The 27,939-nt window shown below is 43.6% G+C and overlaps 1 protein-coding gene across 1 annotated transcript in view; it reads left to right on the plus strand.

Moving 5' to 3' along the window:
• Positions 1-1,977: 1,977 nt before the first annotated feature.
• tnr (tenascin R (restrictin, janusin)) overlaps positions 1,978-27,939 on the plus strand; it is a gene marked incomplete at its 5' end in the record, with an annotated part of 107,458 nt that continues 81,496 nt past the window's right edge. The window contains 8 exons of the mRNA XM_080777902.1: positions 1,978-2,100; positions 4,664-4,883; positions 6,028-6,128; positions 8,753-8,924; positions 10,859-11,335; positions 21,609-21,728; positions 21,938-22,081; positions 24,298-24,413. Coding sequence (XP_080634028.1) covers positions 1,978-2,100; positions 4,664-4,883; positions 6,028-6,128; positions 8,753-8,924; positions 10,859-11,335; positions 21,609-21,728; positions 21,938-22,081; positions 24,298-24,413 — 1,473 coding nt within the window. The remainder of the gene's footprint in view (positions 2,101-4,663; positions 4,884-6,027; positions 6,129-8,752; positions 8,925-10,858; positions 11,336-21,608; positions 21,729-21,937; positions 22,082-24,297; positions 24,414-27,939) is intronic.

Genomic DNA, 27,939 nt, shown 5'->3' on the forward strand with positions numbered 1-27,939 from the left:
CATGAGGTCAGTCCGCTGCCCCCCCAGGTTGGCAGAGGAAGTATAGCGCCCAGGATTACATTAGATAATTGACACTGGGTGAAAAAATGGGTTACAAAATCGTGGGATAAAAATTATAAGAGACAATAAAAAAAAAGAAAAGGCATGCGACCCACTCATAGAGTTATAATTAAAGGACCGGGATTCATTTCAATGGAAGTTTCTCAGTGGCGTTTTGAAGCACCCGGAAGACATTTATAACTCAAGTTGAGTTGAGAGCGCTCTCAAATGTGAGGTCAGGGTTGACGCACGTTACGTCCACCTCCATGAACGTGCTTCAGTTCCAGTTTTTGGCCAGTAGGTAGTGGCAGCTTTAACGTTGGACAGCCGTTCTGGGGGCTTCTTGGACGGTTGGACCCACTGGCCACTTAACACCCCAGCCATTTTGGTTCAGATGAGTGAGCCCTGATGCAGAAGATAAGAACATTGAGAACATTGAGAACATCTGAGAGCATTAGCATCTTTGCTAAATCCGGTGTATTTACGTTACATTCATATATGTCATGTCCATTAATATGCAATGTCCTGTCCTGTCTAAATAAACACATAAAGTAAAGAACCACTGTTCTACTGTTTGCTGCACACACACAAAATACAATAACCTACGATATAAATTCAAAACTAAATGCTAATTACAAATAGCAAACTATGGTACACCTCGAGAGCAATTTGTGCTGCTAAGGTGCCTGCAATTAATGACTGATTTAGTAATAATTATAGTGTATAAGGTATATAAATAGTGTATAAGTATAAGGCTATAGCTAATTGCAATATCAGACCACCTTCCAGCTGCTTGCTGCATTTTAAGCATAGCTGAAAAGGTGGTGGAATTTGGAGCCCTCAGCCAGATCAAATACAAACAGAAAAAGTCAGTGATGCTGAAATGATGTACAAAACATTTTGGAGTGACAGAATGTACTTTTAGTTTATACGGCATTATTTTAGAACACCGCTGGATGTGAGGAAACGTGTTCTTCACCTCAAATGCACTGGCTGTGATATTCTGCGAAAGGAAAGTTAAGGCAATGGCAATTAAGGCAAGGCAAAACAATGTTCAACAAGCAGTCTTTTTTTGCCCAGCTACAGTAGTTGCTATTGTAGATTGTATGTACTGTAGTCTGTACAACTGTATCCAGATGCCACATAAGTGTAGGCGAGAGCTATGACGGAAACGTTGTGCAAAGGTTTCAAGGATGTCTTTAAGTGCTTGGCGTAATTATTGTCTTTAAGTGCTTAGTGTAATTATTGTAAACATTGTGATTATTCCTATCTCAGGAAGAATCTTCTGCTAGCATTATAGCCTGCCTAGAGTAATTTGCAACTGATTTTTAGATGTCGGGAAATACATTCCCTGCAAAACTGACCCTTGGAAATTGCATTAACGTTCCAGTGAATGTGTAATCAACCATACTTTAATATCTTAACACAAGGATTGCTTAAAGTGATTAAATTGACAAATAGGATTTGAATGTGCAGCTCCACTGGTGCATGGCTGGGTATTATAAGACATAGGCTCCGGACCATAACTGGCTGCCTGAAGCCCACTCATGTGTCCTACCTGCCAGGAATTGCACCGGCCGGCCTCCGACGAGAGGCTGCTTCCATTCCATCAAGCTAGCAAGGAAAGCCAAAATACACGACTGGCATATCCTGCACAACACTACAGTGGAAATAGAGCCTCCAAACAGACTCAAGTCCCGCCACCCCTACAGCAAGGCGGCACAAGAGATGTTACGTTCCATCCCGGAGGACTTTATCCCCCAGTGCATGGCTGGCGGAATCTTGGAAGCAGGAGTGGGAGTTTGCTGGGCCCTCCCGTATGTACCGTACCACTACATCTGTGACTCGGGCGTTGAGGGAGAGGACCTGCCGCGCCGGCAGTGCAGTGGACCCTACTGAACCGCCTGCGCACTGGAGTCGGCTGCTTCAAATGAAGCAATGAAGAGGTGGGGCTTGGCAGACAGTGCAGCATGCGAGTGTGGCGAGCCTGAGCAGTATGCCGAGCACATAATTAACACCTGCCCCCTGTACAGACCTCCTTCGGAGGCCGGCTTCTTCCGCGTGGGACCAGAAACAAGGGCGCGGCTACTCGATACTGCGTTGGACATTTGAGGATGATACACGAAAGAAGAAGAAGATAAGACATAGGCTACTTCAATAACGTTGTTCAGGAAAGGCAACACATTGTCCATTTATCAGCGCATTGTATCTGTGTTTTGGGACTTCAATGAAAGAAAGACAAAAAGGTTCTAGACTCAGATAGATAGATAGATATTATAGCAGTGACTGACTGAGACATCGAGCGTGCGTCTGCAACTGGTTGTGGCCCCCATCAAGTGACATTTTGACCAATGCGGCCCTCACCCCAAGTTGAGTTCGACACCCCTGTTCTAGAGTCTACCTTCACTGGAGTGAAAACACCTATGGTCAGATGTCAAGTCCGTTTTTGAGATGTTCTTTTTTCATTTACTTTACTTTTTCATTTACTTACCGTACTTTACTTTTTATTTGAAGATTTCTATTCACAGTTACAGTGCAGGGGTTCATAATGTATCATTTTCAGGCATCAAATTCCAGTCCATTGTAGTGGTGTCATCTTGTTAGGTTCAATATTCAGTCCATTTGTCCCATTTTTCGAGCAATATAGAGTCTCTAGAGGCTCAAAGTTGGATTTGCTGAAAGGATGGCAGAATCTGACATTCAAATTCTGAAAGGACATTAGATTTCAAGGTTTTCAGAGAGATAGAGAGAGAGAGAGAGAGAGAGAGAGAGAGAAAGAGAGAGAGTGTACAGTAATGTTTCCCTCCAGGAAGTGCCACTTGAATCAGAATGCATAATATTCATTGCTGATGGATTGTACGTTCATTATACATCCATTATGTTAACTCAGCTGGACCAAGTGCAAATTTCCAGTATCAGACTCTTATTTTATTTATTTGATATTGTTTGATATTTCATTCTCATCTCTCTGTACCCTATCACGTGCCTGAATTTCCACAGTTAGCCTCCAAGGCCAGTTCCTGGCAGGATGTTCATCTGAAAGGATGCTTATCCTTGCTGTGATTGGCTAGTGTCAGTCCATAGTCTGGTGTCCCTGGGAGGGACCATTGCTCTGCGATTATGAAGTAAATAATATTACCGTTGTCCTTGGCTCGCTGCCACCGGGAAATATGATGCTGATCGACCTAGTAACCCCCCCCAACACACACCTACCCACACACGCACATGCACAAAGTCAGGGTTGAAATCCCAATTTCCCAGGGGGGGATAATTACGGCTATTTAGTTTTATATACTGTTTATCTTGTAATAGTTACTCAAATGTAATCAATCCAAGGTTACCACGGTTACCAAAGGAGTAATTGGGGATATGTTGACTTTGTTGACCAACCTAATTTAACATTGAAAATAGCAGATCTACCAGCTCACAATGCATCACATTGCGACGTGTGACATTGTGAGTATTGTCGGTTTAAACATCTATAGTCAAATAACATTCTGCACAGCACATTCTATGCATTCATTAAAACTATGAACTCTGACCGCATGGGGATATATATTTATAATGATCATTATAGCAATGTGCAAGAAAATATTTAAAAAGAAGGAAGAACTTTATATTTGTGGACAATCAAAATATGTTGGAAATTTTAATGTGATGTCATCAAATTTATCTTGATATGGCAGACTCACTATCTAGAAAATAAAAACATGGCACTTCATTTAAAATAGGTTGCAGACCCCTGTTATATGCACTTCTTTTGGGATTATTTTTTCTAGCAAAGAGAATTGTTATTAAAGCAAAGGGCGCATATCGTATGTGAGATCAGCTGACTGTTGAAGTGAATGGGTACGGACATGCTGAATGGGTGGATGGCGGCGACGCCCTAAACACACCCATGACTAATTCAAGGCCGTTTTGCGCACGCCACGGGTGTCGGAAAGCGCATCTTACCGTGCTCATAATTGCAATATGACATTGGCCACGCCCCCATCTCTTAAAATCTGTCATATTATATGTCATACTATATGACGTTCATAATTGAGCTCTTAGGGCTGTATTTTGCGTGTCTTAAATTAAGTACCAGGTCTTATTCCCTAACTTGAGTAAACTAAAGACCTGGAGGCGTGGTCAATGCTCTTTGGCCACTCAGAATAGCCAAATGTCATTGACCACGCCTCCAGGTCTTTAGTTTACTCAAGTTAGGGAATAAGACCTGGTACTTAAGACACGCAAAATACAGCCCTTAGGGTCTAAGAATGAACGGGAACTTTGCCGTTGCATAAGTCCTATCATTCTGTTAACCCATTCTGACCGGGCACCCATTTTGGTGTTGCCATCATGTTATGCTTTAGCTATTGAAAAATAGCAGATCTACAAGCTCATAGCGCGCCACCGAGTGGCGCGATACGAGCTTGTAGGTCTGCTATTTTTGAAAAATTCGAAGAACGACTGACATTTTTAGAATCTGATCTCAGGTCAGAATGGGTTAATCAGACCAGTGTGTGTCCCGTGGAAACCTCGTATGAATCTGATCTCAGGTCAGAATGGGTTAACGAGGAGGACATTGTGACAAATAGAACACGTTTTGAATGTTTTATTCATTTTTGTACAATTCCTACAGGCGTTTTGCTGCAGCGCCGCTCCATCAGGAGACAACAAGCTGGTGCGTACCACCCGCGTGAGGAGGCAGGCGATGGATGATCTCTCCTCCTCATCTAGCCCAGCCAATCAGACGCTGAGGGAGCAGCCCATGGTCTTCAATCATGTGTACAACATAAATGTACCGCTGGAGTCCCTGTGCTCGGTGGACCTGGACTCCTCTATGCCCCTGCAGGCCTCAGGTGATTGTTACCATGAGAAGTGTTTTCCACTGCCCATTCAAGTGAATCCTAATGAGTCTCACTTGGATGTTATCGTTTGTTGACATTGTATCTCGCATTGTCTTGTATAGTCCCTCGAGGGTCTATCCTTGTTTCCCGCTCCGCACCAGACGTACAAGCTCACAACCCCTACTGTATACTTTTCATCAATCTTTGATGACAAAATATGGCTGAAGAACATTTGATGCGTTGGGCTATTATAACAAGGCCAGCATAGGGACGCTGTTATAACAAGGCCAGCATAGGGACGCTGTTATAACAAGGCCAGCATAGGGACGCTGTTACAACAAGGCCAGCATAGGGACGCTATTATAACAAGGCCAGCATAGGGACGCTGTTATAACAAGGCCAGCATAGGGACGCTGTTATAACAAGGCCAGCATAGGGACGCTATTATAACAAGGCCAGCATAAGGACGCTGTTATAACAAGGCCAGCATAGGGACGCTGTTATAACAAGGCCAGCATAGGGACGCTGTTATAACAAGGCCAGCATAGGGACGCTGTTACAACAAGGCCAGCATAGGGACGCTATTATAACAAGGCCAGCATAGGGACGCTGTTATAACAAGGCCAGCATAGGGACGCTGTTATAACAAGGCCAGCATAGGGACGCTATTATAACAAGGCCAGCATAAGGACGCTGTTATAACAAGGCCAGCATAGGGACGCTATTATAACAAGGCCAGCATAGGGACGCTATTATAACAAGGCCAGCATAGGGACGCTATTATAACAAGGCCAGCATAGGGACGCTGTTATAACAAGGCCAGCATAGGGACGCTATTATAACAAGGCCAGCATAAGGACGCTGTTATAACAAGGCCAGCATAGGGACGCTGTTATAACAAGGCCAGCATAGGGACTCTGTTATAACAAGGCCAGCATAGGGACGCTGTTATAACAAGGCCAGCATAGGGACGCTGTTATAACAAGGCCAGCATAGGGACGCTATTATAACAAGGCCAGCATAGGGACGCTGTTATAACAAGGCCAGCATAGGGACGCTATTATAACAAGGCCAGCATAGGGACGCTGTTATAACAAGGCCAGCATAGGGACGCTATAGGCTTCATGTAGTGAAAGATCTTTCCTCTGCTCTTAAGGTCCCCGTGCTGAACTGGGCTCCACACCGGCTATGGAGGACCCGACTGGACCAGGTGGACCTACAGAATACACCGAGCAGACGGTGGATGCGGATAGCCAGGTAGAGTCGATGCATTCAACTTCTGATCCATTTGACAGCATTGGTCTGGATATAGAGAGGCACAGGGTGGCACAACAAGCACAAAGATGAGCCACAGTACATCATGGCTTTACGATTATGAGTAATGATGTTATTCATGCCGTGGTTTAATCCAGCAGTGGCTCCCTTATGATGGAGGAGGCAGACAGACTGGTGTGGTGAGGGCTGATGACTATTGATCTGGGACTACAGCTGAAGCTGCTGTGATTTATTTTGTCATTGTAGCATAGACACCTCATACCATGTCCATTTAATTTGAGACACAGGCACCAAGATATATGTTTGTGTGTGTGTATATATATATATATATATACTATGTATATATACTATGTATATTTATAATATATTTCCCCTTTTTACAATTTCGCCATTTAGCAGACGCTATTATCCAGAGCGACTTTAAGCAAGGTAATCACATACGTACGGTACAGTACATCAAATGCAGAGAGTCAGTGTACCAGTAGTTTCAGTTTTCATCTCCCAGTACTTTGATTCATGCTGTGATGTGTACTATTTTCCCCGCACTATAATAACACAAAGAAAGGAGCCTTGTCATGTACTCTAGGATGAAAATCGAAAGAGAAGCAATGTCACTTTTTGATTTTAGGAAAGGGCAATTAAGATATGCTGTCACTGTGAAAAATTCAATCAATTTAAAGCTTCGGCTTCCTTGTAAGCCGAAGGCGAAGGCCAAGCATGGTTGGGTGCATTCACATGGACGCTACAAACGCTTTTAAAGCACTAAGAATGAAGTCAATGGAAAGCCCAGACTTATGGTTTTGTCGCTCTTGTGCTACTTTCTCGCTCAGGGCACTATTGTAGCGTGAGTTGAAAAATGTTCAGCTCATCCCATGCAGTTGCCTGCAGCAGAGGCAATTTGTAGAAGAGTATATTAATTTTCACCGTTTTATAAAAAAACACTATGATAATAGAGAAGAAATTTAAAGGAACAAGGTCAGCAACGTTGTGGCCAACCATGCATTGCTGTGGATGGAAGGAACTATTTCAATACGCATACAGTAGGATATTGTAATCGGTCCGTCATTCAGATTTTAGAATGTATGTCAGAAAGGGCAAAGTCAAAATCACGGTCTGTCAAAATCAAGAACAGATTTCACTTTCATGAAACGTGGGAATGTACAGTATAGGTTCAATAGACACCCCTCAAAGGTGAGTGAGATTTTGCAACCATGTCCTGACTGACCACAACATGGCTTTGGTTTTGTGATTAATCCATTTTGCTTTTGTGTCGTACGTAGTACTACTGCTGCTGCACTTTTAAATTGTCAATGAAAGATTCAACAAGTCAATCAAGCCACCTTTTATGGGTACAAACCAAGAGCTGCTTTAGTTTGTACCCATTTCTGGAATACAGTGATTATGATAAAACATGGACGCAGAGAATTCTCTTTCTTTAAGCAGAGGAGCATTCACTTTATTAAGAGTGAAAGGAATGGGATTCCCACATGGCATAGTGGGCGGACAACACATCAGCAGCTTATCGTGTGCCCTTCATCCGTCTCATATTTCTATTTCAGGATTGCTCAAACAAAACCGTCGTCATACAGCATTATAGTGAGACCATCATCTAGTGGTTGCACTGTATTTACTGAAGGACTGAGATCACTTTCACACATTTAAGGGAGACCTGTAGTGTCTATGCATTCGTGTGATTGTGCACAATTCCAGTATCAATATTTAAAGGAGACTGGTGTGCACGGGCATTTGTGTGGCAGTTTGAAGCAGCCAGAGATATTTCTGTCCACTCATCGACATCGTCAATGAAGGAAGGAATTGTTTACTCCCGCCCCATTTGATGGGTTAATTTGTCTCGTTTTGACAGGTGACGCTACATACCGTTAGGGACTGCTCCCTCAAAACAAGCCCAATTGACTGACTTCTATGTAAACCAAGATTCCCACCGTCAGTCACAATTTTCTGGAGTCGTCGCTGCATACCCTATGATGACACTTTTGTGCATGGTTTTGTGGCCAGTTGGATGAGTTCACTCACTCTCTGGCTGTCAGGAACCAGTGTAATGTGCTATATACAGTTAAGTAGTGCAGGGCTAGGATCATTGGGCAGCGTGCCAGACCACCAATTCTGTGTTACCCCGACATCTGCTTTGTAGCGGGAATATTAATAACATCAACATACAACATTCGGCGCCATGAAAAGGCAATTAAGTTAACGATTTGTTCTTGAACTGAACGCCACATTGCGATTCTTTTTCGGCTTCATTAATCACATGAACCCGAGGGTCCCTATTCTGGGCACGTCGTAATAGGTACATTTACCGGACAAAATAGGCGAACATTCATCGGAAATGAAATTATCAATATAAAATGTAGAAGGAAAAAGAAGGGGGCCGAGGATAGACTTTTGGGGGACCCTCGTCAACCACGTATAGGCTTTAAGTGGGCTTTTTAATGGACCGCACACCTAGTAATTACAGATTGAACAAGAGTCTATGCAGACCGTAGACTCCCCATGCACAGTATGCACCGTTCACATGGCTACTGTAACCACCGCAGGGATCAATGAAGGCTAACCTAATCTAAATAAAGTGTTGTTCTCCATGCTAGGTAACGTTCACACACCGCATCAACATCCCCAAAGCAGCATGCGGCGGCTGCCCGGCGGCCAACACCGTTCAGCAGCTGGCCACCAGGATAGAGATGCTTGAGAGAGAGGTTTCCTTCCTCAGAGCCCAGTGTGGAAGTGGATCTGGATGCTGTGGGGAAAGCTCTGCAATGGGTGAGTACATTGTACACATGGCACGCACGCATGCACACATGGCATGCATGCACGCACGGTGTGTGCAGGTACGCATGCGCACACACAAAACCAGAGAGCCAAAACGATTTGTGTAACAGTTAATCAAAAATCTAAATAAAAAATCTAACTAGAAAGAAATTGCCCCTCGGAGCAAGTACAGTAGGTTATTGACCTATACGGTTCAAAAGTTATAGGCCAAACGTGAATCTTCTTGTTATAGTGCCACCATGAGACAGATTAGAAAAATGCAGGTTGACATTTCTTTCTTGGCCCTAGTCGAATGTGCATGCAAAGTGTCACGACAATCGGACATGATTTGGGGCATTTTGTTCAAAGCGGGCCACTCCTGAAAATGTTTAAAGATCTGTCTTGATCACATGACTGTAGAGATAATGTGTATGGGCCTACTTCGACACATTATGGCTAATGCAACACAATTGTCCTGGCTTTTGTAACACTTTAGAGGAGCAGTTAACAATGTCCCAGTCCAGTAAAGTGGGCTGGCATGAAACATGAAGTAGCTTGATTCAGTATTTAGATATTTGATATTCATTTTAGCTGCCCCGGCCCCTTCCTATACAAACCCATTGTAATTGCAAACTCCATTTTAACCATGATAGATGCATCGAAAATACCCAACCTTTTTTAATACGTGAGGGGCCGTGGTTTTTATTTATTTTTGACGTTTTAGTCTCTTCCGGCCTCCTCCTGGAGGAGGATCTTTTCCAAAATAATTATTAAAAATAAATAATAATAATAATTTTTAAAGTGAAATATTAAGTAGGCACAAACACGTAACCTGGGTTAGGCCATGTCCGAATTGTTTTAGGTAGGTGAGACAGTAGCAGAATATTGATGCTGGAGAGATTACTCCCTGCTCCAGGCTCTGTCTGGATCTGATCTGATCTGAGTGCTTAGGGGAGACAGGAGCTATGGCTTATTGTTTGGTTCAGTATTCAATACTGTCCTAATTAGAGCATGTCTACGATAGAACCCGGGTTATGGTTAAAGGCCTCCTCTAATGACACCATTTAAATATTTAAACTTCTCCTAAAAGCAACTCAAGCATATGCTTGTGTCTGGCCGCCATGATCCTGATAGAAATGTGGACCAGGTGGGCACGGCACGCACTGATGAAAATGTGTTATTCATGTTTTTGCCTTGATTTAGTGAAACACACAACAAGCCGTTCAGCAGCTGTTCATAATATTCCCCCACTGTGAAAAGAGCTTACGGTAGTTACGGAGTTTTATTGTATACTACTGTAGCATTCTTATAAATGTAAGCTCTGCTATTTGTCAAAGTTCAATTAGAAGAATTTGTGGAAACCTGGAATTGTATGGAAACTTCAAACTAGTGTATATTATGTTAAACACAATGCTGTCTGCAGATTTAATAGTTGTTTTATTGATGAGGGAGGCCAGACCTCATTTCACCACTGAATGTTAAGTGTTAATCCATTACGTCTGGGTTTATAGCGATTTTTCATGTACCTTTGAAAAATCACATAATATTTTCCGGCGCTCCAGTGCTCTCAAATGATGCGCATGGATGTTGAAGAAAATTATATGGTCTATACGCGACAATCCGTTTGAAAGTCACAAGCTGTTGAAAACTGTTTTACATTGGACTGCTATTATAGTGGAGTTTTCACTCCAGTCCTGTGCACGCCACACGTGAGTATTGTTTTTACTGTCATGTGATCAATGTGTCTGTTTTTTACTGTCATGTGATCAATGTGTCCTGTGGTGATCTGAGTGCTCGCAAAACTCATCGAAAACCATGGATGCTCCATACAGCAGCTTAGACAACATCGCCCTCCAGTGAAAAAGTCCTCAAAGATGTCATGGTGTCACAGAATGAGTTAAGCTGATTGGTACCCAATAATGTACAAGCTCTTCCTTGCTTCCCAGGCCGCCTAGACTTTGTCCCCGGATGCGGTGGACATGGCAGCTTCAGCTTTGACCTGTGTGGCTGTGTCTGCGAGGAGGGCTGGGCCGGCAAGAACTGCTCAGAGCCACGCTGCCCGGACGACTGCTCTGGCCAGGGCATCTGCGTGGAGGGCGAGTGCGTGTGCGACCGGGACTTTGGCGGCGACAACTGCTCCGAGCCCCGCTGCCCCATGGACTGTTCGGGCCGAGGGCTCTGCATCGACGGGGAGTGCGTGTGCGAGGAGTCCTTCACCGGCGAGGACTGCATGGTCGGGAGATGTCTCAACGACTGCTCGGACCAGGGCCAGTGCGTCAACGGGACCTGCCATTGCAGGCCCGGGTACATTGGAGAAGACTGTTCACTGGTCTATTGCGCCAACAACTGCAGCCGGAAGGGCGTCTGCAAGGATGGATTCTGCGTCTGCCAGGAAGGCTTCTCTGGGGATGACTGCAACTCTGGTAGGTTTGTTATTTACACATCCTCCTTTTTTTAAACCGCTTAATTTTGAGTTTATCTTAGAGACACTAGGACACTACCCGTTGGATACGCATGGTGAGACAGAGAGACAGACAGAGAGAGAAAGTAAAAGGCGAGGAAGTCAGGCGAGTCTGATCCAGAAACGTCTCTGCTTCATGAACAGATCATTTACAACCAATAATTAAAGTAAAAGTTACTAAGCTACTAAGTCTAGAAAAGGAGGCATCATTACCGTAGGTTATATTGTTCATTTAGATTACTATGTGAAACTATTTTCCTGTGACTGATTATGTCCCAGGCACTTAAAGCTTAAAACTCTCATTGACTAATGGTTTGCCTCCTGCCAGGAATAAAAGATTATGCCAAAGAGTACAGGATGGAAGAGAGGTTCCCTTCATTTTGAGGAAGATTTAGACAAAACCACACATTTAGATAAAAGCCATATACTTTGTTCAAAGCAATAATGTGTCCTTCCATCCATTCCCAACAGCCTATTAAATTAGGCAGTTACAAGATAAATTATATTAGTGAATGGCACAGCCACCCTTATAATGTATCTTGACATCAACATTAAAAGTTTGTTTGGGCTTATGTTTTTTACACCACAAAAAGGATGAGAACAAAGACTTTAGTTTGAACAAAGTGTCAAGTGTCGAACGATGTATCGCAACTGATGTGCATTCCACTTCGATGAATGCTGACATTCTTCTGTTTTGATGAACTCTTCTGAGCCGTGCACCCGGTTCAGTTAGACTTCAGCTCAGGATGAACCATTTACCTTTTATTGCAATGATATTGTATTCAGTTTGGCAGTGTAATTAATGCTGCTGCTGTGATATTACAGATTACCTTCGTAAGCATGACACAGAATCTGAGATCACAAAACTCCCAGAAGCAGAGCATAAGATACGGAGTTATGCATCAATATTGTAATAACCCTTCAAGGGTGTAAATTATTATACATATTATCATACAATACACAGAACATACAATTCACATAAACAAACATGTAAATATCGAGCACTTTAAAGACACTTTTATCTTAAATCCCTTTAAGATACACAGATATAACATACCATACACAGAATCATACATTTACTTAAATGGAGGAGGAGGCTGGGGAGGTGGAGGGAGTTTGAAAACAAACAGCAGCTGGAATGGAGCTCTGTCCAATGCTGAACATGACATCTGAACAGAGATCTGCTTAAATAGACCCCCTAAGATTGTGGGCGTATTTGGAAGCTTGGGAAGGAGCTGAGTGAGTTGAACGCTAAATCAATGAATGAATCAATGAATCAATGAATGCGGGGTATGGGGAGAGTGAGCTGATAGTTTTCTCCTCCTGTCTTTCGTGTCTACCTGAACTATCGCTACGCTGGATTAAATAGAGTATTAGTACTGAGTACTGAGTTGTGCTTGCATTCTGTCAAGTTTAAAAGAACATTTAACACTTTTTTCATTACTTGCTCATGCAGTTGCTCTGCTATTCTATAGTACGCAACTATAGGGCTCAACTCATACGCAATATGAGTTGAGCCCCAAGTTTAGGCCACATGAGTAGTGCCTGAGTGTTTAATCGTGTGCATCATGACTTTGCTTTGCTTGCTTGTTTAACTTACCTTTAAACATATGCAAGTGCACAATGGCAAAAAACGTCGTATTTATAAAACAATTTCCCTCCCTTTCATCATTTCTGTGCTGAAAGATGTGGAACCTCGTCCGTATAATTTCGATTAATGCTAGACAGTCCTTTCCACAGCTGCATTTTCAAGTTAATGTTATGCATTAGAGCTGGTGGCACAGTCTGCACTTGACTCCCATGGGACGCACCATCGTCGGGCTAGAACTCTTGCAAGACCGGTAATATATTTCTCAGCTAATGGTGGCTCTCTCCCTGCGGTAGCAGCTGGGTCCACAGGCCGTGGCCTCTGTGAGAACAGGAGACACAAGCCGTATGCGTGCGGGGTACTGTACTTTATGTGCAGCCGTGAGAAACACACCCCTCTGTGCTTTGAATGGTAGCAGTGGTGGACGTGTAACTATAGCTGAAGGGTGGATTTGTCCAAATTCACTCCTTGTCAGAGGAGAACATTAGCCACGGCTAAAGCAGTTTCTGAGCCATGTTAGCTACCTCTCCATTCCCCAGAAATCAGACCCTAATGAGGTTTAGAGAAATGTGCGGATAAAGGAACACAAATTATATTACTGTCTGGGGGTGAAAGACCTCTCCTCTGCCTCTCCATTTTATGTCTATGCTGAGGCTGAAATGTCTTTTCAATTAGAGGCTAACATAAAGTAGGCAGTGTATATTCTATAAAAATGAAGCAGTTCAATAATCAGGGGCTCGTTGGACGGCAAGAATAAATGTCTTCTATTATCACAGCGCTACAGCATCAATTACAGTGGCCTATTTTCTGATGCTTTAAAAAATTATATAAATGAAAAATAAATGAGGCTGGTGAATTTAAATGAGATGTTTCATCCGCAATACTGTATATCCACACACTATGCATAAGCAAATGGAACGCCTGCTGTGCCGAGAATCACTGTTATTTGATGTTCACAGACGAAGGCACCATTGCTCTGACGTGCATGGGCGGTGCTACTAGTGCAGACCGAGCAGCGCTTATGAAATCATTTTGACATTGACGTATTATGTGACTATTCAGAGAAATGACATTTACATCTCTCTCTCTTTCTCTCTTTCTCTCTCTCTCTCTCTCTCTCTCTCTCTCTCTCTCTCTCTCTCTCTCTCATGTCATTATGGTTCTGGGTTCGAGGATCCAGTTTGACAGAGCTTGGCTGCATATTCACAGTACAACGTAGAAGTTTGACACTAGCTGTCCCCAATAGAATGCCCGGTTCATTCCTGTTTTGTTGTGATTGAGTTTGCTGCCACATCTTTATTTTCATTTTTTTTCTTTTGTTTTATTTGATTGTTTATGGAGGCATGGGCAATAATTCAGAGGTGTCAAACCAGTAGCCGGACGTGGCCTATTTTCAGTCTGTTTGCATGTCCCCCCCACGCACGCACGCACGCACGCACACGCACACACACACGCGCGCGCGCGCGCGCACACACACACACACACACACACACACACACACACACACACACACACACACACACACACACACACACACACACACCTCTCTCTCTTTCTCATTAGCAGGCAGCAGGCACTAACCCTCTCTCTGTTTCTGGCGCCCCCTACTGGTACTAATAAGTCATATACTCGTGCTCATGGCCACATAGCCACATAGGTAGGCACGGACATTGCTGGTTGTAGGAGTGGTTGCACCACTCAAAAATATCACAGCTGTAAAGTGAGATGCAGAATTCTTTACACGTCTTGAATTCACTCCGCTCGAGACAGAATTGTTACTCTTTCGATTGCCACTTGCTGTCAACACAACATCAGATGTGCCAGGGGAACTCTATATCGATGATCAGTCTAACTCTGCTTTAAAAATGACATTTACGACTGGGTAGGCTATAGATAGAGTCATTCTATCAATACCTGGGACTGACACACGTCAATATGACAGACTTTGCCTCAAAAGAAACACACAGGCACATCATTGACATTATGAAACAGCCCAGAAATTGGTCCCTGACCCTGCATGATGTTTGACAGGTTGGTTGAAATTGAAGAAGAATACTGAGCACTTAGCACTTAGAATACTAAGTGCTTGCCAGGAAATGTTATTTAAAAAAAATGTTATTTATGTAAAGGGTGGTGTAAGCAAAACAATCTTAACCAATAGCATGTTTTTTCTCTCTTCATATCTATCTTGTAAGTTCTGACAGACAGACAGACAGTGTTCCACTTCCAAAATTGCCGTATTTTAGAGTAGTAATTGGGAATCTTATCTCAGCTGTCTGTCTTGCTGTCTATCTGTCTTAATAAGCAGAATAACCTTTAGAAAATAATCACTCCGAAGTTCTGTCAAGCTGTCTGTGTATGGCCTACATCCAAGATTGTTCATCTTGTCACTTTCCTTGCAAAGAGCTTGATGGCATGCGACATGCCGATATTCTCATATGCACACAAAGGTGCAAAATGTGCAAAAACAACAACACATAAAGAAAGAAACACATGCAAAAGCTAACGCAAAGTGACAGCTCTTTCTCAGACAGAGAACACGTGTGCCCCCCAGTTTCAGCTGTATATAATGTTGAAATAAATCACAAAAAGGCTACTGTATATACAGTCTCCCACTACTAGTCCCTCTCCTTGTTTGCTCATGTCTTGCACATTTTCCATCCTTTGTTTGCCCTTGGTTTCCTCTCTCTCTACATCATCCTGCTTTTTCTGACAAAATCACCAGGACGGCCATAACAATTCAGCTGCACTGAATAGAAATGGACTATTATTAAAAAATACAATTTCCTTACAGCATCTTTGTTAGAGGGCTGTATGCTCAAATATATTGATTGAGATACTCCCACCGGCTATAGTTGTCTACTTGTCTTCCTCTAACGCAGGCCGTGAGAAACCATATCCGCCGGCCCCTCGGCTCCTATATCCCGCTTCCATGTCTGACCCCCACAGATGTGCTTAGTTCACACAAACACAGACTAATTGAGTTTTCATGCATAAATGTGAAGAACATCGCACACATAACAAGCCCGCGAACAGCAGTGTGGTGAAGCGCTGAGGTGTTGCAATGTCATGAGCTGTAATGTGCACTCGGGTGGCTGAGGTGTTGTTAGATGTTGATGACTGGGGGAAACCATGCCAGAGAAAAAAACAACAAGGTTATTTAAAGTATCGAGTCCACAATCTGCCTTTTAAGCAAACACGATATGCTACATACTATGTAAACAAGGTTTCGTTTTTTGTATGATGCCTGATTCATGATGTTTGCCACTCGACACTTTTCAAAACCAGCAGACCTACAAGAGCCAAGTGCCAAGTGTGCACGTGCACAGGGGCCCTGAGTCAACGAGGGCCCTTGGATTCAGAATGTCCTCAAAGTCACGCTTCCAAAAAGCTTTGAACTGAGCATAGATTGGACTTTCCGTTCCAGAGATAATGGCAAAACGTGTTGAAAACGGACACTTTAGCCGATGTTCGATCGCCGATTTTCTCCATTGTTGCCCGTTTCTCTTTAATAACACAGGCTATGAAGGTTGGACAGTGACAAACTAGATAGCTGAGTAAAGTTCACTTTGAGCTGCATCCAATACATCGACTCCAATTCTGGTCTGCCTTACCGTTATAGGCTGCTAGGGGCAGTTGAAAAACCTCTGCCGTACCGGGAAAACAACATACATGGGGGGGGGGGGGGGGTCGTACAGGTCTGCTATTTTGGGGTGCGCAGCGCCACTGTCCTGGGACAGAGCATGGATTAGTATTCAGATTTACCTCTGAGCCTCCGAGTTTGGCGGATATCGGCAGATGGATCATCTACAGTATGATGGCATACTGATTAGAACTAATGAGAGCTTATAAGACCGCAGGCGAGATTCCTGAATAACCTTCAGCAAGTTGCCCCGTTAGAATGAGAATCAGTGGTGGCTCAGCCAGTCGGTGCTCAGACCATAATGTGACTCTTTTTGATACAGAGACATGTCGCGTCATGGCGGCAAAGTTCTGTTCAGGAGAGGAGAAAAAACGTTTTTTTTTTTTTTTGATCCCCCTTTAGAGAAACATGACTTGGTACCCTTGTTAACAATCACAGAGGTGAGACGTTTCTCGTAGTTGGTCCCCAGGTGTGCGTGTACATCTCAGGGGGATTTGGGTTCGCTCCTCTTTGCAGATCCTCTCCGAATCCTCAAGGTTTCAAGGCTGTCCCTTATTGGCAACTCAAAGCTTCAGCTCCCTCCACAGATGTCCTACATGTACTGTATGGGATTAATGTCTTAATGTGCTTCTTCTTGAGCCAGGCCTTTGTCGCCGTGGTCGTATGTTTTGGGTCATCGTCATCGACCCAGCCACAACCAATTTCTTTGAGTTACCTATAGCTGAGGGATATGGACTCCTTCCCTCAGCCAGGAAACTCAAAAAAGGAGGTTGTCACCCAATATTTCACGGTACATGGCTCCGTCTATCCTCCCCTCAATGCGCTGAAGTCATCCTGTCCCTCTAGCAGCGAAACACCCCCAAAGCATTTCGACCTCCACGCTTCACGGATGGTGTTCTTGGGGTTATACAGTCATCTCTCTTCCTCCAAATATGGCGAGTCGAGTTGATGCCAAATGGATTTTGGTCTCACCTGACCACATCACTTCTCTGAATCACTCAGGGATCCATTGACAAACTTCGGACTGGCCTGTATAATGTTTATGTGCCTTCTTGAGCAGAGAGACCTTGCAAGCACTGCAGGATTTTAATCCATTACGTTGGTAATGTGTTACCAATGGTTTTCTGGGTGACTGTGGTCCCAGCTTGAGATCATTAACAAGTTCCGACCATGTAGTTCTGGGCTGATCTCATCATACCCCATGGGGAGAGGTCTTGAGTCCCAGACTGAGGGCGATTCATTTATTCATTTTGTGTTTCGCATTTTGAAGCACGAATCCGTCCTGAGATGTGTGCAAACTGGTGACTAGTAACTACAAGACATGTCTGTGTCCTCTGGCTTGTTAAAATAAACCTACCATAGACCATTTATTTCTTTGTCAGTGGGCAAACTGAAACATCTACAAGATAGCAAAGACTTATTTCTTCCACTGTATAAAGCCAATGAATAAAACTATACTGAAAATACAGAAAATCTACATCCGATCTAACAAGCTCAAAACAAGTCGTGGCTTTCCATGCTGTGATCTTCTACATCTGCTATTTATGACAACAATTTCAAACAATTTGTATGTTTTTTTTCTTCTCATTTATAATTGTCCGAATTTGGGACAGCAGGGTTAAAGTGGTTAAATAGAGGTTCAATTAGAAAAGTGTGATTACCCAGAGCTTTAATCTCACCTCGTCTGTCTTCACCGGTCCCAGTGTATAAAGTGAACAGAAACCTAGTGCATGCTCAAGTCATTTTTTTGCACCAGCACTTATGCAAAGCAAGTGGGGGTAGGAGTGTATTATAGCACATTGATTATGCAGCAACAAAGCATTCGTGTAGAACCATCTGAATAACCTTTGGCAAGTCATCTTTAGACAGAGGCCTCGGATCAATATGTCTCTTCTTCTCAGCAGTGGAATGGCCATACAGTACATGTTCACTTGTTCAGGTATCCATACTGTAACTACAGTATCTCAGATCAATGGGCCAATTCAATCTCAGTTGAAGAGCTGAGACATTTCAGCACTATTACAACACAAAGAAACCTCTTGATATTGAATTTTTGAACGCGGTGTAAAACATTACATGAGTGAATAATATCTACAGCTATACTTGAGTCATTTTATTTCATTTACTGAACTGCAGTGACTCTTTTTTACCTAGTTGAAAAACTAAAGCAAGAAATTAAAGGAAACTATGTACTGGTAGAGTTGGGTGTGATGTTACTCTAATAATGGGCAAGATAAATTCTCCTTTGATATTTTTTTGTACAATATAACTATAGCCTTACATTGCAAGGTTGAAGTTATAAAGCCTGACTCAGCATGGATTTATATTATTTCTGAGCAGAGCAACTGCTGCAGATATCTTGCCTGCCTGAAAATAGCTCAGGCGGGTATAAGTGCTTGGCAAAAATGTGCTTGGCAAAATTGTTCACTTATTTTCACAGAACGTTCATCTATTGTAGCTGAATCCTCACCTAGTATGATATGCCCATAATAGGAATGAGAGCGCGTTACATGTGGTTAATTTGGCAGCAGTCCAGTGTAAAAGATAAATCTAGTGTAGTAGAGAATGCCACAGGACTACCTGCCCCCCGCCCCCCCTGCCGCAGCAGGGTCAGTCTTTGGTAGTGAGCAGGCTAAGGGCCCATCTGTTTCGAGGCGCGTGGAAGTAACTCAAACGGCTGTTGGAACATCCAAGCGCTCTCCGGGGACGGCTTAGCGCTGCGCCAACAGAGCCCTGGATCACAGAGAGGGGGAGATGACGAGTGAGACGAGAGCCTGTTAATCACGCCATCAGACCCATGAGAGGCCTGTCCTTTTTTCTGTGTGCCTGTCCGTTTGTCCATCTGCCGTCATCCTTGTCTTCGTCATGTTTCCGTCTCTTACATGTGCGTTCTTGTGTGCGTGTGTGTGTGTGTGTGTGTGTGTGTGTGTGTGTGTGTGTGTGTGTGTGTGTGTGTGTGTGTGTGTGTGTGTGTGTGTGTGTGTGTGTGTGTGTGTGTGTGTGTGTGTGTGTGTGTGTGTGTGTGTGTGTGTGTGTGTGTGTGTGTGTGTGTGCGTGCGTGCGTGCGTGCGTGCGTGCGTGCGTGCATATGTCCTACTCTCTGCCCTCTGTTCCTCTCTAAATCAGAGTCAATGGCCTGTCAATCGTCCAAATTTAATTCTACACCACAGATGTCTCGTCTCATATACTGTCTTCCTCTCCCTCTGTTTCCGTGCAGATTCCTCCTCCCTGTGCGTCACTCTACCTCCCCTTCTCTCCATCCCCAAAGCCCTGCTTCTTCTCCCCCTAGCTCTTCCACCTTTTTCCTCACACCCTTCTCTCCTGCTCTGTTATCTGTGTCAGATGAAGGGAAATGAGAAGGGGGGGGGGGGGGGGGGGGGGGCTGGCGGGCCTGGCAGAGACAGACAGACTGTGAGCTGTTTCACTCATGTTTATGCAGCCCCCCCCCCCCCACCCCTCTGTTTTACATTCAGCGCAGCCTCTTAGGTTTTATGGTTTGGCGCCTGCCATGTTGCCTGTGTGAATGCCAATGGCTCTCCTTGTTCGCGTGCAACCTGCCGTTGCCACTTGGGGACTGACTGACTCCTTCACAGGATGGGATGTGCACGCACGCACCATTCACTCTCTCTTCCCGGAGTTAGAGAGAGCTGAGCTCTCGACAAGCCACCAAGGGGTTTAGTCTTCTCTTCTCTTCTCTTCTCTTCTCTTCTCTTCTCTTCTCTTCTCTTCTCTTCTCTTCTGTGGCTCTTCCATGTGGCTCATGGAGGGTATACCTCCTTGGTATTTGTTCCCTTGCGTTATTATGTCTCCTCTGAATATTCATTCTGCTATTATGAATTATGAATTTATTCACTTCCGATTTCTTGTAGATATGTTCCTGTGCTGTAGGAAGCTGTTATCTCCGTCTTGCCAAAGGCCATGCATATTCTTACGTTTTTTGGGTCTGATCTACAATGTCACAACGTGTTGCGAGGATGGATGCACACCGAACACAAACGGAGAAGAAGAGAGAGACACATCCAGTTGTGCCTCGAGATTTTGTGACAACCAATGCCCACACATTCATCAATAATTTGTGAGAAAAAGCTATGCTTTTAATCTGCCGTCGCTATTGTATGCATTTGATTACGGGCAAATACATATTTATTTATGTATGAATTTGATTCGTGTTAATTATTTTCGACTGCCACATGTTGTGAGCTTGCAGAAGGATAAAGGTGATAGGACTTGTTATAGAGGCTATTTAGCACAGATATGAATACAGGTGGGCCTTTGGTGTGCCTTGGGCGCACACCATTTGAAAGCCAAAGTAGGTATGCTTTCAGTAACACCACATGGAGCCTGCGTTTCATAGTTTAGCACTACCGGCACTGGCTAAACATTTGCTTTGTAATTAGCGTGTTGTGATTTAATTATTCAGTGAAACTGAAAGCATATTATTCATTCAATTTCCCCATTCTGTTCGAATACGTGTTTCTGTTGGGTGGAAATGTCCAAAACTGTGACATTTCAAAAACAGCAAAAGTATTAGATCGACAAGCTCGAAACGTGTCGCTTCACGCCACGTTTCGAGCTTGTAGATCTGCTACTTTTGATACATTCGTGTGATGGTGTAGTATGATCAAGTAGACAAGGGCATTCATTTTAAAAAAGATAACACAAAAGGTCCTTTCAGATGGGGAGCGAGTGACGCAGGTCTGCTCATGAGCGGCATGGGACGCATAAGCGTGTAAAGAAAGGTCACCACACACTATAGTCGCCCGCGGGCGTGTGCACGGAATGAGCACGCGCGCGACAATTTCACGGGACCGCACCCATCGCGTAATCTCCCCTCAACTTCACTGCACGTGAAAAATAAACGCACGCCTCTCACCGACAATCGGAAAAGGACCTAAACAGTTAAGACATGGAGATATGATGTTTCTGCCCGACAGCAACAGTATAAATATTTTTTAAAACAGACCTCACCTCCCCACCCCCCCCCCCCCCCCTCTCTCTCAACAGTTGCACCTGCCATGAACCTGAGAGTACGTGGAGCGTCGGAACGTACCATTGACCTGGAGTGGGAGGGGTCAGTGGTGCTCACAGATTTCCTAGTGACCTACACCCCCAGCACCCAAGGAGGTCGGTGCAAAGAGCTGTCTGTCTGTCTGTCTGTCTGTCTGTCTGTCTGTCTGTCTGTCTGTCTGTCTGTGTGTCTCTCTCTCTCTCTCTCTCTCTCTCTCTCTCTCTCTCTCTCTCTCTCTCTCTCTCTCTAATGTTCTCTCTCTCTCTCTAATGTTCTCTCTCTCTCTCTCTCTCTCTCTCTCTCTCTCTCTCTCTCTCTCTCTCAGGTGTGCAGCTGGAGATTAGGGTCCCGGGGAACGTCACCTCCTGCACCATTTCTGAGCTGGTGGCCGGCATGGAGTACAACATCAATGTCTTTGCTGTCATCAACAACACCATCAGTGTACCAGCCAGCATCATCATGTCCACCTGTGAGTGTCTTGTGTGCGTGCGTGTGTGTGCGTGCGTGTGTGCGTGCATGAGAGAGAGAGAGAGAAAGAGAATGAGTGTGTTTTGGTTGTCTTGGCACATACACTTTTCCATGGGGGTTTGAATAGCTAGTGAAACATTCAATAATTGAATAGGTTGCAGGATGGAACCATGCACCTCTCAGACTGGCTCATGTTCTGCTCATGTGTCTGCTCTGTCTAACCACTTGAGCTCTAGTCTCACTGGGCATGTCATGATAGGCAAACATTCAGCTGAAATATAGCAGCTGTTTTTGTAGAGGCAGTTTATAGACCCCTGGGAGACCCAGTGGTTAAATGTGCACTGCACTAACAAGCTCCAAAGGGCTGTTTCGTGGAACCCTGCACTAGTAGGCCTACTGTACCAATTGACTATATTCATACGGCGGCCATTTTTCTTTCATGTCAAGTTTGCGGGTTGAGAAGAAAATGTATTATTCTTTCTGCGCCATCCCCGAACATATTCGGACCTTCCCCCCAGCTATAGGGTACGGCATCAGCCAACTACGAACGTGTTCGTACCCCCCCCCCCCCCCCCCCCCCCAAGAGAGTGGAGACGGTCCTTTTACCTTTTAACGTTGAGCCGGTCTCTATGCAACGCCTCCGTCCCCACCAGCTATGGGTTCTTTACATCCAGCCCCATTTACACTCCGTTAAAACAGGACTTTCAAAGCCCCGTATTTCTTATTATTATGCGTCGCCGCTAGAACAATCTACTGTAGGCATAATGTAAAGACTTTCTTTGTCAGTGAATTCCTTCTGTCGATTGTGAGAGAACGCTGAATGCGTTGTATTAATGCCAGCTCATGTAAAGCAGGAAAGCGATATGCACATCCCAGTTTCAGAATTCGGTGCTGGACCCAAACAAAATGACTGAATGAAGAAAAAAGTGGAATGTCCAGCTCAGCCACCGAAAGCAGGACTCTAACGTTAACTTCAGTGTTAGTCAGAAATACACAAAATGCAACCAAACACCGGAATTATCATCTATTTTCAAAGGCAAATGTCCATTTATAAGCATCTGCTCTGTCAACCTAATCCATACTCTCTCATTGGAGATCATACAGTTGCTGCCTAGGTGAGAGATAAGTTAATTTAACTGAAATTATAACAATAATTTCGGGCAATTAAGCTTGGTGGGAGCATTTTGATATGCTGTGATTTATGGGCCTTTCTCCAAATTGAATCAGGAAATGGACGATGTGATGATTTGGATTGATTAGCACAGGCACAGCTGTGTGGAAAGAAAACTGAAATGTGAGTTTTATTAATGGAATGTGTGAGCTGCATGAGCATGCACTGATTGTGATATTGCGAGGAATGTAGGAACTGATTTGCCGGAAAATTACATCAGTAATGGCCGGGGAAAAGTTTGTATTTTCAGAACTCTTCATTACATTTTGAGGTTCATGAGCCTTTCAGTGTTTCAAAAGAAGGTTAGTAGATAGTTTTGGCTATGTTTCCTTAAAACACAGTCAGACATTCTGAATTTGAATGCCTTTTTAATGAAACAGTATGTTGAACGTTGAACTTTAATCAATTTAGCTCAATTACTGAATGTTCACGTGCAGTAGCAGCTCCTCTCAAAAACAGGGAAATACACATTTAAACTTCTCCAAAGATGACTTGACGGATAGTAATTTACATATCTATATAAAGCATCCAGTTCCACTGGGAGAATTGGTCCAAGCTATAATGGCATTTTTCATGCATTGATTTGTTTATGTATGAAGAAATGTTTGTTAAGTCTATAACAATGTTTTTGCTTTTGCATTTTGCTTTCTGTCTGCCATGACAAATAGAGAGCCACCACTCACAATGAGTCTCCTCTCCTCTCTTCTCCTCTCTAAACAAATTCCTTAAAAAAAATAACCCCATCGCCTGAAAATCTTAGTAATATTATATTGGCTGTTTGCCATACACAACGTACAGTAGCCTACAACAAAATATAAATCAGGCTTTAGAGTGGAAAAAGAAAAGAAAAACAAAGGAATGAAATAAGGAATGCAAGATCAGAAAGGAAGAGTGCAGTCCAGCGGATGGGAGTATTGTATTCCCATGCTTTTTGTAAATGGCTCTGGATTAAGAGCGTAAATTGTATGAGGAGGAGATGGCGTGGTCATGTTTTATGATGGGACGGGCCAGTGGAGGCCAGTGATACATTTCTGCTACCGTTCCAGATCTGTCCAATCCCAATGGTTTACTCTTCAAATCGATCACGGAGACCATGGTTGAGGTGCAGTGGAAACCCATGTACTATTCCTTTGACGGATGGGAGATCAGCTTCATCCCCAAGGTAAGACACACACTGCGTGTGTGTGTGTGTGTGTGTGTGTGTGTGTGTGTGTGTGTGTGTGTGTGTGTGTGTGTGTGTGTGTGTGTGTGTGTGTGTGTGTGTGTGTGCGTGTGAGAGAGAGTTTTAAAGGCTTCATCACTGGCTGAAGCACAGGTAAAGTGGTGCACAATGCACCGTGTGTGTGCGCGTGCACATGCATCTATGCATTCACACACATGCACGCGTGTTGCGTGCGTGTGTGTGAATGCATAGATACATCATCCTGAAAATGCGTAAAACAAATCATACACTTGCACACACACCCGCACACATGCACGCACATACGTCATAACACTAGATTACATTTTCCCTGTGGGCCATGCAGTAGAATTGATCTACAGAGGAAAAAAAGAAAAACATAGACTATTTTCATCAGACTTTGAATGTTAACCCAGAAAGCAGAAGGAGGATGGGAAGATACTGTGAGCAGTGGAGGAAAGTAACTAAGTACATTTACTTAAGTACAACTTTGAGGTATTTGTACTTTACTTGAGTATGTATACAAAATGTTAGTACTTTTACTTCTACTCCACTACATTTAAGAGGCAAATATTGTACTTTTACTCCACTACAATTATTTGACAACTTTAGTTACAGTTACTTTGTAGATTTGGATTATTATTAGTTCTTACGATTTGCATACATTTGAGAACTTCTAACGGCACATTCCGTAAAATTAGTACTTTTTACTTTTGGTACTTAAAATAAATGTTGATGCCAATACTTAAGTTTAGTACATAAATTTAGTAAGCCAATTTTGAAGTCTGGGCTATTACTTGTAATGGAGAATTTCTATATTCATACCAGTATCAAGAAAGGAGGATATAGGAAGGGACTGTGAGAAAGGAGGATATAAGAAGGGACTGTGAGAAAGGAGGATATAAGAAGGGACTGTGAGAAAGGAGGATATAAGAAGGGACTGTGAGAAAGGAGGATATAAGAAGGGACTGTGAGAAAAGGAGGATATAGGAAGGTACTGTGAGAAAAGGAGGATATAGGAAGGTACTGTGAGGAAAGGAGGATATAGGAAGGTACTGTGAGGAAAGGAGGATATAGGAAAGTACTGTGAGAAAGGAGGATATAGGAAGGTACTGTGAGGAAAGGAGGATATAGGAAGGTACCACCCTGGGCAAGACCTACGCTGAAAAGACTATCAGTGGAAGTTGCAGGATTTTAGCGGAAGTATTGCCCAAGGAAATGACGTTGATGCTTTACAAATCTCCGCAAATGATGTGATTGGTCGGGGAAATATCGTATCCGGGGGAAATACATTTGACGGATGTTCCGGAGGATACATCCGCCGATTGCTTCTCTGCCTAACGTTGTGACCAGGCTTTTCTTTTGGCAGTTAAGTAAGCCTGAAACCGAGGCTTGGAAGGTACTGTGATAAGGGGAAGCAGAGGGAGATTGAGCTACTGTACTAAACTGAAGAGATTCTGTGGACCTTCTTGGCCCGTGTTCAGCTCCAAGCCTGCACCAAATCAGACAAGGAGGATTGCCTAAAGCTTATTGGCTATTAGAAGGATGAGACATCAAACCCTTTGCTGAGAACAAGACCTTCCTTAGACCAAAGTCAGCAAGCTAAAGCCTTTCTCTTTAATTCCCTCAGTAAACTGCAAGTTCTTCAGGTACTCTCTAATCGTATATGCCCTCTCACGGTAATTGGTTTTCCTCCGTTTCAGAGACTAGACTTTGGCTTGGACAGGCTTATGGCGACTTTATTCTCCCCTTTTGGTTGCTGTTGTCATCTTTTGGGTTTACAATGAAAAAGGAACGACAGAGAGAGAGAGAGAGAGAGAGAGAGAGGCTTCAAGGATCAAGTGACTGTTGGCTGTCTCCTCTGTCTTTCCCAACTCCTTCTCTGTTTCAAGCCCTCCATACCTTGTATCTCTGTTTCTTGCTATTATTAAGAGTGCCCCTCATTTCACATGGGTGTGATTTTCTTTTAACTTTCTACTTGCATGCTTGAGACGTTTCCTTTCCAAGTTGAAAACTATGTTTTTGTTTAAGTTACAAGTCATGTAAATACTAGCATTTTATTTTAACAATGAGAACATTAGAGGTAGCTGTTTTAATAGTTGTTCTTCCATACGGAGGACCCTGGAGGTGCCACTTTCACAACCCACGTGGCACGCTGCTTACTATCAGCGTGAGATGAGTGTTGAGTCACTTACAACCATTAAACAAAGACGTTCTGAAAACACAATAACAAGCCAGTGATGATATTGTTGAGACTTGGCAGACTGGCAGGCATTGATGTGAGCACGTTCTGCCAGATTTACTTTGTGGTAAAACGGTGTCGACTCGTGTGCCGGAAATAGACGATCCACAAGCTCACGGCGCATCTCCCAACCGTTCTGAACAGCCCATGATTCTTATCTGTGCATATTGTTCTTATTGCGTATCGTCTTCTTTCTTGGTCCCGCCTTATCGCTGCTTGCAGCTATATTCTCTTCTTCTTCCCCTTCGTCATCCCCCCTTTCACTTCTTCCCTCTCTTCTCTGCATTCCAACCACCATTCCACACCTCCATCCTTTGTTGTATACTGTAGTAACTGCACCTCCTCCTTGTCTATACGTCGTTCCCTCTACCCCTACTTCCCTTTCTCCTTTGTGCCACCGGGGAAATCATATTAGCGGTTATAGCGGCCTGCAGTCCCACCCCCTTTGAATTTAATCCAGCAATGGGGATTGTGCATTTGGACAATCTCGTAATGGAAGCCGGTATAAAAGCTTTGGCCAACGAGGAAAAAACACAGGCTTCTTCACCAACATAATTGATAAAGAGAGAGCTGAAGCACAGGGCATGAGATTTAACAAAGTAAGCTGTGACATTGTTTGTATTTAACAAGGTGATATGTGTCAATACTAGAGGTGTAACGATACCTTTTAACAGTGATACGATACGTATCACGATGCATGGATGACGATACGATACATGGACGATGATTATTGGCTCATTATGACGATACGATTCAATGATTTAAAATCGTTACAGTAACTATTTAGCAAATAAATTAAATCTGTGTATGAAACATATGGATAGTGCAGGTGTTTTAAGGGAAAATGGATGAATATGGATATATAAATAAGTAAACAGTGATTCTCTGGCACAAATACATACATGAACACATAGACAAAGCCGTACCTTGACATGAACACATTTATCGTTATTCTCTGCCTTGAGCATTAGAAGTACAGGCCGGCACCATTACTGCGACCACTACGCTCTGTACAAAAAGCGCTGTTTTGACCAGAAATGCCGCCTTTGAGGGGGATTTGGAGTCTAAAGCGACTGAAAGTGTGCGTGCGCGTGCACACACATGCACGGCGGCGCAGTCCATTGTCTAAGCTAACAACAGATCCGAACAGATCCGAAGCTAATGTGAGTATAGCCTTTCCACTAGATCGGATCAAACACATTTATACAACTGAATAAACGTAGCCTACGTATTTTGGCAGCGTTGTTCCCGACAAATAACACAGGC

Source organism: Protomyctophum bolini (assembly GCF_963924005.1).
Source record: "Protomyctophum bolini genome assembly, chromosome: 12".
Classification (NCBI taxonomy): domain Eukaryota; kingdom Metazoa; phylum Chordata; class Actinopteri; order Myctophiformes; family Myctophidae; genus Protomyctophum; species Protomyctophum bolini.